Genomic DNA, 12,900 nt, shown 5'->3' with positions numbered 1-12,900 from the left:
TCGTTGATGAAGGAAGAAGTGAAGATGGCCGGCTTATCTACAAAGTTCCTGTTGGTTCTAACAGTACAATTCATGTTATGGGACACAATGACTGCAACATCATGTGACAGGATCTTGGAAAAGATTCGTCAGTTGATAACTGGCCCTTGCGTACCCTGCAAATCCATAGAAGGTAGCCACTTATGTGATTGTAGAGAAGTCATTCCTATGCAAGATTGCAAAGCTTTTCTACAGGCAGGATACTCAAAGAATGGATTGTATCGTCTTGAAAGTCCACATTTCAACCAACTGTCTGTGTACTGTGACCAGACAACTGAAGGAGGTGGCTGGACAGTTCTGATGCGCCGGATGGATGGATCCCTTGATTTCGCACGCAACTGGCACTACTACAAAATGGGTTTCGGTCGACTGGAAGGTGAATTTTGGCTTGGCAATGAAAACTTTCATGATTTAACAAAACCTTTAAAAGCTCCCAGAAAATCCCAACTTCTGATCGACATGAGGATTTTTGGAAAACCCAATACTCCAGTTCATGCCATCTACGATTCATTTGAAGTTGGGGGCGAAGCAACGAAATACCAATTGAAACTATCTGGCGCCACTGGCAATGTGTCAAACCCTGGCATTTTTGGATCTTATCATAACAATATGAAGTTCTCAACTTTTGATGTTGATAATGATGCGCATCCGAGTTCATGTTCTGTTGTCGGTCACGGCAAAGTTGGATGGTGGTTCAAATCATGTGATACGACACTTTTTACAGGTGCGTATTCCTTTACAAAGAAGGAAGGTGAAATTGTTTGGCATTATCCAAATGTTCAACCCACTTATGTTGAAATGAAAGTTCGCCGAAAGTAAAATGTGAACAATCTGTAACATTGATTTAATTGCTAAAAATATTCTTTGTTATCAGTATACTTCATTTTCTTTATTTTTAAAGAAGCTGCATAGTTGATTGAAATATATATTCTGATATCTTTTGGAAAACTCGGTCCTTAAATTATTTTTTATTCTGTGTAACTTGCACGGATAAAAATCGAATGATTAAACTCTGATTGACTTCGCATACATGGTTATAATTTCCTGAGTGTAGCGGTAAGGGGGTCAACCCTTGAAATCCGTAGCATCTTTCATAGGACTTAACCGCATGTATTTGGCTCAAAAGTAGGTTCCCCCCCCTTACAAATCTCAGCCAATCAGACTTTATTCACCTTTTTTCGTGCAAGTTATTAATTCGAGATTCATATATATTCAATGATAGTACACTCTTTTTATTTTATAAGAACAATTTTATAAGAACAATGAGGCTCAAAATCGCCAAAAATAAGAACAACTTAAAAACAATAATGAGCCTGAAATTACTCGATTTCAACAAGTTAGAGGTCAAAGAAGTAAAAATAAATACCTCAATTAACCCTATAAATAAGAACAGGATAAGAACAATTAAAGGCTCAAAGTACCAAAAAAATAAGAACAGCCGAGCCTCGTCAAAAATTTTGTGTTTCTTATAAGAAAGAGCGTAGTTCTCAATTCTCATTCTTTTGGCATCTTTGACTTTTCAAAAAAGATTAAAAAAACGTTAAAACCTTGTTTCGTCTCAGGAGGTCTTCGAACGTCCAAAGACTTTTTGGAGTTGTTGCTTATTACGTAACTAAAATATTAATGAATACTACAATCATGGATGAAATATTTGAGACAAAGGGGATTTCCCTGCAAAATTTTAAACACCACAAATGCTTTTTAAGCGTGTTAAACTACAGTTGGAAAATATATTCTCGTCCGAGTTTTAAATTCTGAAAAACGTTGAAATACACTAAAATCTCAATAAATTTCGACCATGATTGTAGTTTTCTCATTATTAATCGATTTCTTCTTTATTATTTCGGTCTTTTGAGAACAGTTTTGGAAAATTTAGAACCCTTCCCCCCAAAAAAAAATTACTTTGGATTAGGGCCAGTAATGATTATGGACCTCAAAAATATCCCTTTACATGAGCACAATGCTCAACAGCCTCTTGTCGTACATTCCTTCTTGGCACTCATTGAATTTAAACAATCTTTTCATTAAAAATAATCATAACATTGTGACAATTTTGATGAGGAACGACTTTTCTGCTCTTCTTTTGTTGTTCTATCAGCCAATCATGTTTCTGCTTTATATATAATGTTCACCAAAACCAATAGGATTGGTTGATTTATATCCAATATTTCGACTGTATTTTTGGACCTACCGGGAGGTCCTTTAATTTGACCGTTGTCTGTTCGTCTGTTACAAGCTTTTCTCGGGATTGGCTCTTTAGTTTTTTTTAATTTTCTGCAAAATGATACAAAATGCCTGAAAAGTGACGGAGCCCGATTTTTGAAAATCTTATTTTTGGGCCAAAAACTACCTAAAAATAAGGTTTTTTGGACTTTGTGCAAAATTGCTTCATTAGTTTTTCCTGATTTTTGGCAGAAAGATAGAGTGCAAGGTACCCTAAAATGTGGCTGAAGTAATTTTTCTCGGAAAATTTTTTTTTCGTCGTCAAATACGGATTTTCGCAAATTTGGGCCAAAAACTACCTAAAAATAAGGTTTTTTGGACTTGGTGCAAAATTGCTTCATTAGTTTTTCCTGATTTTTGGCAGAAAGATAGAGTGCAAGGTACCCTAAAATGTGGCTGAAGTAATTTTTCTCGGAAAATTTTTTTTCGTCGTAAAATACGGATTCTCGTTTTTTGGGGAAATACCCTTTTACCATTTTCCTGTTAGCAGCTTTTCTCGGGATTGGCTCATTAGTTTTTTTTTAAGTTTTTGCACAATGATACAAAATAGCAATGCCCAAAAAGTGACGGAGCCCGATTTTTGAAAAAAAAATTTTGGGGGCAAATTTGGGCCAAAACTACCTAAAAATAAGGTTTTTTGGACTTTGTGCAAAATTGATTCATTAGTTTTTCCTGATTTTTGGCAGAAAGATGAAGAGCAAGGTTCTCTAAAAAGTGGCTGAAGCAGTTTTTTCCGGAAAATTTTTTTTGGCCGTAAAAATCAGTTTTTCTTATTTGAGGAAATTCCCTTATGTCACTTTTAGGGAAAAAGAGCGTTTCTGGCGATTGGATTGATATTTTTTCTGAATTTTTGTAATTTGATGTGATATGGTAATATTTAAAATCTGATAATGTCCGATTTTCATAAAATAATTTTTTGGGGCAAATTTGGGCCAAAATGTGCCTAAAAATGGGGTTTTCTGGACTTGAAATTGCTTCATTAGTTTTTTCAAATTTTTTGGACAAAGATATAAGGCAAGTATCTCTAAAACGTAACTCAAGCTGTTTTTCCGGAAAAAATTTTTTGGCCGTAAAAATTGGATTTTCTTATTTGGGGAAACTCCCTTTTGTCATATTTAGGGAAAATGAGCATTTCTCGAGATTGGCTTGGTGTTTTTTTCTTATTTTTTGCATAGTGCTATAAAATGGCAATATTTAATTTCTTATGGAGCCTGATTTTCGAAAAAATAATTTTTTGAGTAAATTTGGGCAGAAAAGTGCCTATATTCAAGCTGCTCATTACACTTTCTTACTCTCTTGCTATTCGTCCTATTTTTATTTGATTTTGATCACCAGGTAGGTCTGTTCAGCATGTTGCTTGTTTAAGTTAAAAGATATTGCAAACCATAAGATCTGTGTCTGGGTTTTTTTGATTCGGCTAAGCTCAATAATTAATTTTCACCTTGTTTATCAGAGCTTTGTATCCTTAAAACTTGTCTGTACACAGACCCGATATCTACGGCTAATTTCAAAATTCATTGCCGTGCGAAACGATAAACGTGAGATACACTCTGGCACAGATTACCTTAAATGCATCACTTTCATTTATAGATACAAATCGTTTTTGCCGCCAAAACTTGCCAAGCTAGATCCCAGGACATTTTGCAATGCATTATTCCGTGCAGTGGGAATGGATAATGATGATTTCAAGTTTGGAATGACTAAAGTCTTCTTTAGGCCTGGAAAAGTAAGAAGTTCGTTCCTTTATTTCCGTTTTTCTTTTAGCTTTCCGGTAAAAGTCAATCTCTTGTTTAGGGGCTGCGGCCTACCGTACCCTGACTTAACAATATTTTTTCCTCAAAAAAAATTTGCTTTTAAAAAGGTCTAAAACACCAAATATTTCCCCGTTGACGCCTAACTTGTTGCTTGGCCCGTCTTTGTCATTTTTCTCAGACAGTTTCAAAAGGAGTGTTGATATTCAAAGTTTCAAAGTAAACACTTTGCTTTTTAAATCCATGCTCTTCAGCTTTTACCCGCTTTAGAAGAATCAAAACTTCCATTTCTCCACTTTAGTTTGCAGAATTTGATCAAATCATGCGATCAGATCCCCAAGCATTGAATGCGTTGATCAGCAAGGTCAACAAATGGATTATCCGGAATCGATGGAAGAGAGCTACTTGGTGCGCACTGTCTGTCCAAAAATGTAAGCATGTCTTTCTTTACTTTACAATCATATCAATGTATTTTTTGGTCTGTTTTATGTATGGAAATTGTTGCTTTTACCCAGCCGTCATGATAAATCTTCTGAGATTCGTAGAGCAAGTTTTTGAGGTACAATAGCACACAATGTCGTCCATATGTCAATGCCCGTCAATGTCATCTATATCTTTTGAGGTACTGCTATGGAGATTCTAGTCTATATTTTAGCGTTCGGTGATGAAGCATTTGAAATTTTTTCCGCGCGGGATGGATTTGAAAAGGGAGGTCAGCCAGGGGCGGAGTAGACAGTTATGGAGGTGTTTACAATGTGAACGTTAGTTCTAATCTCTACCGCCACTAGTTTTCCCGTAAAAAACCACCGTGATGGCTGTAAACTATGCACATATATATTTCCCGTGTTTACTATCCCTCTAAGTACCGTCTATTCATAGCGCCAGCCCCCCTGCTGATTGGGGGGGGCTACACCCTACATTTTTTTTCCAAAAAAGGAGGGGGCTGGAAGTACACCACTTTTTTTGGGGGGACCTATGTACTTGGGTGAGCTAAAATCTCATCACTTAACGTGGGGGCAAAAATAATTCAGTTTAAACTTAGAATTGAACGCAATTTACATTGGAAAACCCTTTTTTACTTGATCAATTTTTTGAAAGTGTCTAGGGTCAAAAGTTCTGGGGCTAACAAAAAATTCATAAATCTTTGGGCTGCGGGACTCAGGCGGGACCTAATTTTTGCCTGGGATCTAAACCCAGGCTGTCGCCATGCTATTTCGACATGCTCTCCAGTAAAGTTCCAATATTAAATTTTTCTAGTGGCGAACAAAATCAAATTCCGCCGTGAAATGTTGGTGCGGATTCAGAAGACGGTCAAAATGTTCATCAATGTTCGAAAGCATAAACCAAGGTAGTTGTCATATTCGATTTTTTTAAAGAACATAGGGTTTCGATGACCAAATTGGGAAGAACAAATTAAGAACATTTATCTGCCAACTCTAAACCACCCAACAACTTCTTATACAAATACTCACAAAATGTTGAAAATAAGAACATTTTAGAACCTCTTTAGGCTTAAAGCTCAGTAACTATTTTTCGAACAATTTTTGTTTAATGTTTTGAAATTCCAAAAAACGAGAATGGAGGTACCTGCTCCTTACTTAACAGCCTTTCCCCTTTTTGTTCAGATACAAAGGGTTGATCAAAATGCGAACTTTGGAAGTTCAAGTCAATCAAATGTCTTCCCTTGGTAAGTTTACGATTTGACACCAAGATGATCTTTTTGACAACTCAACGCGCTGAACATCATTTTCTCTTTCTTGAAAATTGAAAATTCGAAAAAAAAAATCAAAATTCGCAAGAAATTAGAAATTGAAGGTTTTTCCAACAAATATTTTTATGACTAAATTTTCGAAGGCTTTATCAAATTTTACTTTATAGTACATTTTAAGTGTCTAAAGTTTTTATCTTCGCACACATATTTTTCATCGAGTCCTCGTATACCTAGCCTGTACTAGATGTCACCCGCGTTTTTCTACGTAATCAACGTCTATTCCACTTTTTCCCAGGTTTTCGGTCTCCAAACATTTTTTGACGTCACTTTTAGCTTTCGAAGCTCCTGCAGTAAGACGCTCGCTATCCTTTACCTACATTCTTCAATTCATCTCAAGCGGCAAAGATAAAGAGTAATAATTTGATAATTCTTTCAGTGTCTGTGTTAAAGAAAGACAAAGATAAATTCAACAAAGAGGTGATGAAATTGAAAGAAAACGTTCAAAAAGCAATTCAACAAATCAAGGTTTGAATTTTCAATATTTTTTTTGGAATTTGTGACTGGATGATCTTCCATTATATTTTCTTCGATTTTTCAGAACTCTAGAAACCTGTTAGAAGCTTTTCATTACGAGATATATGCATGAGCATGCGACGATCATTTACTTTTTACTCTTGTCTGTTTTGATGATAGCTACCTGCAATAAAGTCTCCGTGGAAAAGTGCCTTTGTGATGGGGGAGGATTCCCTTCTCCTGAGACAGTTTGTTTGCAAAATCCAAAACGACAAGTCGACAAACCCTCTACATTTTTTTATCGGAAGTATAGATGTTTGTCTACGGCACAGCTTGTTGTTAATTTTTCAATTTTGTATTTTCAACGATTTTCAGCAAAGCATGATGAAGCAAGGGGCAATTGATAAACTGTACGACTCATTGGTGAAAGAAATCAACAAACAACTCAACTCTTTGAAATCACAGAAAGCGGCCCAAGAAGAACAAGAGAGATTGAGGAAGATTCAAGAACAAATGGAAATGGAGAAACGGAAGAGAGAAGAAGAGGAGAAGAAACGTTTACAAGAAGACCGACAAATGAAAGAGTGAGTTTTATTTCTAACGTTCCATTTTCAACCTCTCTGTGGTCAGTACGCAGACTGTCAAAAGTAAATGTAATGACTTTCTTTCAATCTTTTCATAATCACAGACTGCTTTTTGTTCCGAATTTCAATTTAAACATAACGTTAGTAAGTTTACAAAAATACTAAACTAAATTCTACTTTTAGTCAAAAATGATCGAAACGTTACTACTTAATATTCGTTCCCTTAAATTCTATAGCAGGGTTGCAGAGTGATTATTTAGCTTTGACCATATTATGAACGATCCAAATCTAAGGTTTTCATAATGCCTAATTTAAAAATATTTAAGCCTGAAAATCGGTAACGGAACCCCAGCAAAGTTAAAAGTTCGTGGGGCCCTCACTCCGTTTACACTATTTGGAAATCCGTTTCTAGACATTCTTTGACTTGGGCCTCCTCCTTTTTGAAAAGAAAACTGGCATGTTCGGTAAGAGGTAGTTCCAAGTTGAATAAGCATATTCATAAAACGGACCGTTACTTCTTATTTAATGTGAGAAAAGTCAGTCAAAGTTGAAGAAATGGTCCAGGGGTCTATTTAGGATAGTTCCGCTTGTCGGACACTCACTGTTTGATTTTATAAATAATTAATTGGTTGATTGAAAATTGTTGATCAAACTTAGCCCTTCAAATTTACTGAATTTATATATTACAACCTGATAAATAGTGAAGCATGGATTCATATCAAGTCTATGAATACCTCAGACCTGTTTAACATTACATTTAAAACACACTAAAATGTGAAACTTGAAGATTTTAATCACTTCTATAGATGTTTTGAAGAGTTTTTGTAAAATTCCTTGAAGTAACTTTTAAGATTTTTTAAAAATGAATTTGATCCATTTATTGTTTTATTTAAAGTTAATGGATGATTTGTGAGTAATCTAATACTATTTCACTTTGATCTTACTTTCAAACCAAACAAAAAGTTTTTCCAAACTACCAGCTTTTGGTTCTTTACAATTTCTTTGGTAAATAAGGTAATCCTCAGAAGGATGCCAGCAGTCTTCTCTCCCATAACAAGCGGGCACCTTCTTTCTCACGTTTCCCGCATTTTCCTATACACATTTTATTTTTAAATAAGCAGCCAGCTTGCTAAGTCTTAAGCCCTGGAATTAGCCGATCTCGTAGAGTAAAAGCCTTTAGATAATCTAACCCAATAGTCATATGACATAATACCAAGGATGGTCAACGCAACCCAAAAATTGGAGCTGCTTATGAAAAAACGATATGTTTTTCTTTTGCAACAGGCGAGCAGCAAAGGAGGCCAAGATGAAGAAAGAGGCGGCAGACCAGAAACGAAAAGCTGAAGAAGAAAAAGTGCAAGCTTCCATGGAGAAAGCTAAGAAAGAAGAAGATCAGAAAAACCTCGAAATGTAAGTCGTATTAAGTAATTTTTTGATTTAAACATATTGTATAACGTTATGCTAGGTTATGTAAAGTCTATTTCAAATTAGCTGTCAATGATTTTTCAAACTTCAACAACTTTTGATAGAATTTAAATTAAGTAGCGATTTTGTACTCGTTGGAAAATAAAAAAGGAGTGGGATATTGCCATAAAGAAAAAACTCAAAAATGCTTGGAAAATGAAGATTGAAAATGAAGAAGAAGAAAATCATCTTCTTTAATAATTGTGCTATAATCATCATTTTCACACGAGCGATTCTTTGATCTTAGAACATCATTATTTTGAAAACAAATAATCAAAAAAGTTTATTCCATCGAAAGATATAGTCCAAAGTTTATGAATGATTCACTTCAAAAATCATCAAAAAACAGCAAAAAAGAGCCCTTTTTTAAGTCAACCAGGGCAAAGTTTTAGGGTGTATTTTTTGATTGAGTAAATATTTTTTTAATCTCTTTTCGCATTTATGACGTTCTAAGGTTGAAGAATTTCTGATACAAAAATGAAGATTGTAGCATTATTCTACAAGTAATTGATTTTTTTCATCTTCGTTTTTCCATTTTTTGAATTTTTTTCTTTTTTGATAATATTCCACTCCGGATTATCTTTTCAATGAGCACAAAATTGCTACTTTTTTCAAAAGATTCTATCAAAAGTTATTAAGGTTTGAAAAAACACTGCCAGCTAATTTGAAATAGACTTTAAACACTTGGATCGAGTTTGGTAATCTCAATGTTGGTCAGAATTAATAGGGGAGGTCAATTTTCCGGGGCAAATTTCCTAGAATCATATAAGACGACCCCTATCTGAGTTTTCTTTTCTTTATTGGCTTTGAATTGGATTTTTTGTGGGAATACCTCTTCGGTTTTCTTTGGAGTTTAAGGTGGATTTACTGATCCAAATAAAAGAAGGTCAATAAAACTAAAAGCGGGGTTGGTATCACAAATATTGCCATCAATATTTTCTCATTCCTTTTTCAGTTCTCAACGTGAAGAACAAGAACAAAGAGATTACGAACTTGCACTCCGATTGGCTGCTGTAAGTTGACTTTTCTGTGCATAGAAATCTTACAGATAGACTATGGAGCAATATTATTTGCAAGCACCTCCCTCGAGAGGCGTTCTTCAATCGACAGACGTTGTTACCAATATTTAGCCTGCTAGACTCCGTTGATAGAGTTTAGATCGTTTTAACTATGTTGACAATTTCATATTGGTTGCAAATTGATCTTTGTGATAACAATATTTGATGAAGTGTATGGCATGGAGTATTGATCAAGTGTTTTCTTAACCCTCTTTTCTTTCTCTTTCTTTTTCACAGGATCCACAAACGATGGTCTCAGATGAACGTGTCCAGTTGAAACGGTACGTCATGATAAATCCCTTTTTCTTCTCTCCATCTCGAAAATGTTGTTCCTCTCAAGTTTTCTTAATGAAGCAACTTTTAGTCACTCGGGCTCCCCTTTCAACTGTAGTGTACACCAATTGTGTCAGGAGATTATTATTATTATAATTGTTGGGTGATGAACTTTAGTTCAAATCACCAAGTTATTTTTCCATGTCTTCGTTATTGGAAGTCAAATCGTTTTGAAAGTGTACTTCTTTCGTAAGAGTTTGTGTGGTGAAGGTTAGATTTTAGGCTACGTCATATCTTCCTTCGTTTCGAGCGTAAAACTCTACTCTTCGGGATATGAGGACTGCTCTTGTTTTAAATATTGAAATTCTCCGGATAAATCGCATGCGCACTGAGGTTTTAATGATACAATAGAGAGTTTCGAAAGCTAAGCCAATCAGCTGTGTTTTAAACATTCTTTTATTTGAAATCTCTATTGATAAACACATCTTTTGTGAATGTTGTCTATTATGTTTTTAAACCTTTTAATAAGCAATTCCCGGTGGGGGTCACTAGTGGCCGCCTATGGCAGTGCCTATAGACCAATAATAAGGCCTAAAAAGCCTGGATCTGTCTATTGTGTAGACTAGTTAGACTTGTCTCACATGAACACTTTTAGCTAGAATAGACCTTTCCATGCTTTATTTATAACCATAGAAATATTGCAACAACAGATGCTAAATATGAAAAGATACGAAAATGGACTTACGCCGAGTTGAGAGATGTCATCAATACTTCTTGTGGTAAGTTAGTAGGACACCAATTAACGTATCTCCTACCGTTTTCTTATACTACATTAAACGAAAAAGAAAGAACACTTTTCCCCCTTTCGCCGCCGCGAGAGAAACAAATTTTGAGAAATTCTGTTGTTTATTCTGCTTTGTCAGCATAAAGGCGCACCTCCTTTCTATAAATATATGGCATCTCGGTACTTCTAAATTCTGTTTTATTTCAACGACTTTCTATATCTCGATGATTGTTTTATTATACCAGCTCTTGTCGATAGAATCTCAGCATCCAAAAGCTCAAAAATGTTCCAATAAGGCTGAGATTAAAGCCACTTAAAGCCTGAATAAAAAAATCCAATGAAACAAAGTGGAAGTACTGAAGTCGCCATAATTACCGAGTTGAAAAACTTAAAATACCCAAAATTGTCAATATATTTCGGCAGTGATTGTAGTTGGTTTTCCATTTATCGAATTTTTTTTACCTCAAGAAAATACGCTATCATCATAGTCATAGCTGAGAAAAAATCATCCAACTTCTTTTTGAATATAGATTTGGACATGTTAGAAGCATGCCGTGTTGAGTACCACAGAAGATTGAAAGTCTACCATGCGTGGCGTAAGAGAAATATGGAGAAGAACAAAAATGCACCAAAAGCTCAACGAGCACCAGTTGAACTCATCCGTAAGCTAGACCTTATCTATTTGACAATATTTTCAATAGTTTTCTACGAGCAGACGCTAACAACTACATTTGCCTGTTTAACCGAGGACTGAATGAAACTATTTATTTACCATTCAAAACGCATGGCCTGCGTGGCTTTCACCCAAACGCTGAACTAAAAGTCAAAGTTTGTTGGTACCACCAGGAAACGACAAAACCACTAGATTCGATCCGTCGTCATGATTGTGGTGCAAATATTAAGCCTTCACTTTTTCTTGCTTGGGAATGGTTTAAGATTTTCCTCTAGTCCTTAAAGCTTTCAAACTCAATGAGAACCAAACCCCTAGGCCTAAGACATTATTGAAAAGGTGAGCACGTGCTTTCTGCTTCAACTCCAACTTCAAAAAACTAACTAAAAGATTGCTGTCCTCCATTTAACTTCTGTCTATCTATAAATATCAGGCCAAGCGGAGCTAAGTGCAGCCACTACAACGTTCTCCAGCAAATCGAGCAAAACGAACAATAACGCGCAGCGGTATTTCCGTGTTCCGTTTTCCAAACCGACCGATCAATACCGTGACCGGGAATACACCAAAAGTGGATGGTGGTAAGTCATTTTTTCATAATCGAGAACCCTTCTGTGCCTGATAAACACCTTCCTGTGCAAACATGGAGATTGTTTCCCCAAAACGTTAAGCGTTAGACAATTTCCTACAACAACAAAACTTAGCTGTCAATGGAAGAAGAAGAATTCAAATTATAACCCTTATTTAGTAATTGTGAATATTTCATCCCCATTTGGTCAGATGTAGGTCAAGATGAGTTCTTTTCCAATAGGTTTTCATCAGGGTGGACTCCGTGCGGTCTCGAATAACTGAGTTAGCCTTTAAGTTACCAATCTTTACCCATTGACTTTTACCCGGGGGGGGGGGTACTTAGGCAAAAATGGGTACGGGACTTGCCGCTGGTCAGGGTCCCTTTTTTAAGCTCTGAAGATATCTGACAGGGTCCCAAGTCTACTAATTTTCAAGATGTGTATCTAGCAGGGTCCACTTTTGGTTATTTGGACAATTTTCAGGGTAAAAATAAGAAAAGTTTTCAGTTTTTCGTCTACTTTTAGTCATTTTTGCCACTTGTTAGGGTGGAAATTGGAAAAAAAATTAATTTTTCGTTCTGACAGGGTCACCATTTTACCAAAGTCATATCTAACAGGGTCAACTTTTCGAACTCCAGCGGCACGTCCCCGTCGGCCGTCAGTCCGGTCAGTCCCCCCGGACTTTTACATCAAGATTTCCATTGCATTATCCTTTTGAAAAGTTTCACTTTTATACCATTTGTTTTATGACATTTCAAAAAAGACTCACAAAAATTACAGAAAGACTTTATTCTTTCTCAGTTTTGTATTACAAAGGGAAAATACAAATTGTTGCCACTATCCAACACCCGTCATTCTTGGTCAAATTGACGCGTCATTCTTGTTGAATTCCGATGTAGTCGAAATGACCTTTGAACTTAGAACACGTGTAGAACACGTGTAGCTTTGACCTTACTACGCATGGCAAATTTCAAACCACAATCATCATATATTTGGCTTTCTCTCATATCTGAATGCAGATGTTCCAGACTTTTTTACATGTCTTTGTTAAGGTTTTGCGTATACACCTATCCGGAATTAAGATTTTAAGACATCATTTCTCAATTTTTTAGTAAGATTTGGTTGGTTGCTTCAAAACATTTGATTACTAATAGAATGATTTAAGAAATCAACCCAAAATAGGGCTGAGAATTTAGTTATGACCACTCGATGTCTGTGGTGTTTGTACCAAAAAAAGGGGAAGCCATCTACTCTGGTTGTCTTT

The 12,900-nt window shown here is 35.7% G+C and overlaps 1 protein-coding gene across 1 annotated transcript in view; it reads left to right on the top strand.

The window, feature by feature from the left end:
- Window positions 1–12,900, top strand: part of LOC136809358 (unconventional myosin-VI-like) — a 29,555-nt gene that overhangs the window by 14,746 nt on the left and 1,909 nt on the right. Inside the window, exons 20-31 of the mRNA XM_067065876.1 lie at window positions 3,853–3,988; window positions 4,315–4,444; window positions 5,271–5,361; window positions 5,639–5,700; window positions 6,161–6,249; window positions 6,613–6,821; window positions 8,106–8,231; window positions 9,241–9,298; window positions 9,581–9,624; window positions 10,310–10,395; window positions 10,931–11,062; window positions 11,504–11,648. Of these exons, the coding sequence (XP_066921977.1) occupies window positions 3,853–3,988; window positions 4,315–4,444; window positions 5,271–5,361; window positions 5,639–5,700; window positions 6,161–6,249; window positions 6,613–6,821; window positions 8,106–8,231; window positions 9,241–9,298; window positions 9,581–9,624; window positions 10,310–10,395; window positions 10,931–11,062; window positions 11,504–11,648 (1,308 nt within the window). The remainder of the gene's footprint in view (window positions 1–3,852; window positions 3,989–4,314; window positions 4,445–5,270; window positions 5,362–5,638; window positions 5,701–6,160; window positions 6,250–6,612; window positions 6,822–8,105; window positions 8,232–9,240; window positions 9,299–9,580; window positions 9,625–10,309; window positions 10,396–10,930; window positions 11,063–11,503; window positions 11,649–12,900) is intronic.

Source organism: Clytia hemisphaerica, unplaced genomic scaffold, assembly GCF_902728285.1.
Source record: "Clytia hemisphaerica strain Z4C2 unplaced genomic scaffold, Clytia hemisphaerica genome assembly, whole genome shotgun sequence".
NCBI lineage: Eukaryota > Metazoa > Cnidaria > Hydrozoa > Leptothecata > Clytiidae > Clytia > Clytia hemisphaerica.
This window is presented reverse-complemented; position numbering and strand designations above follow the sequence as displayed.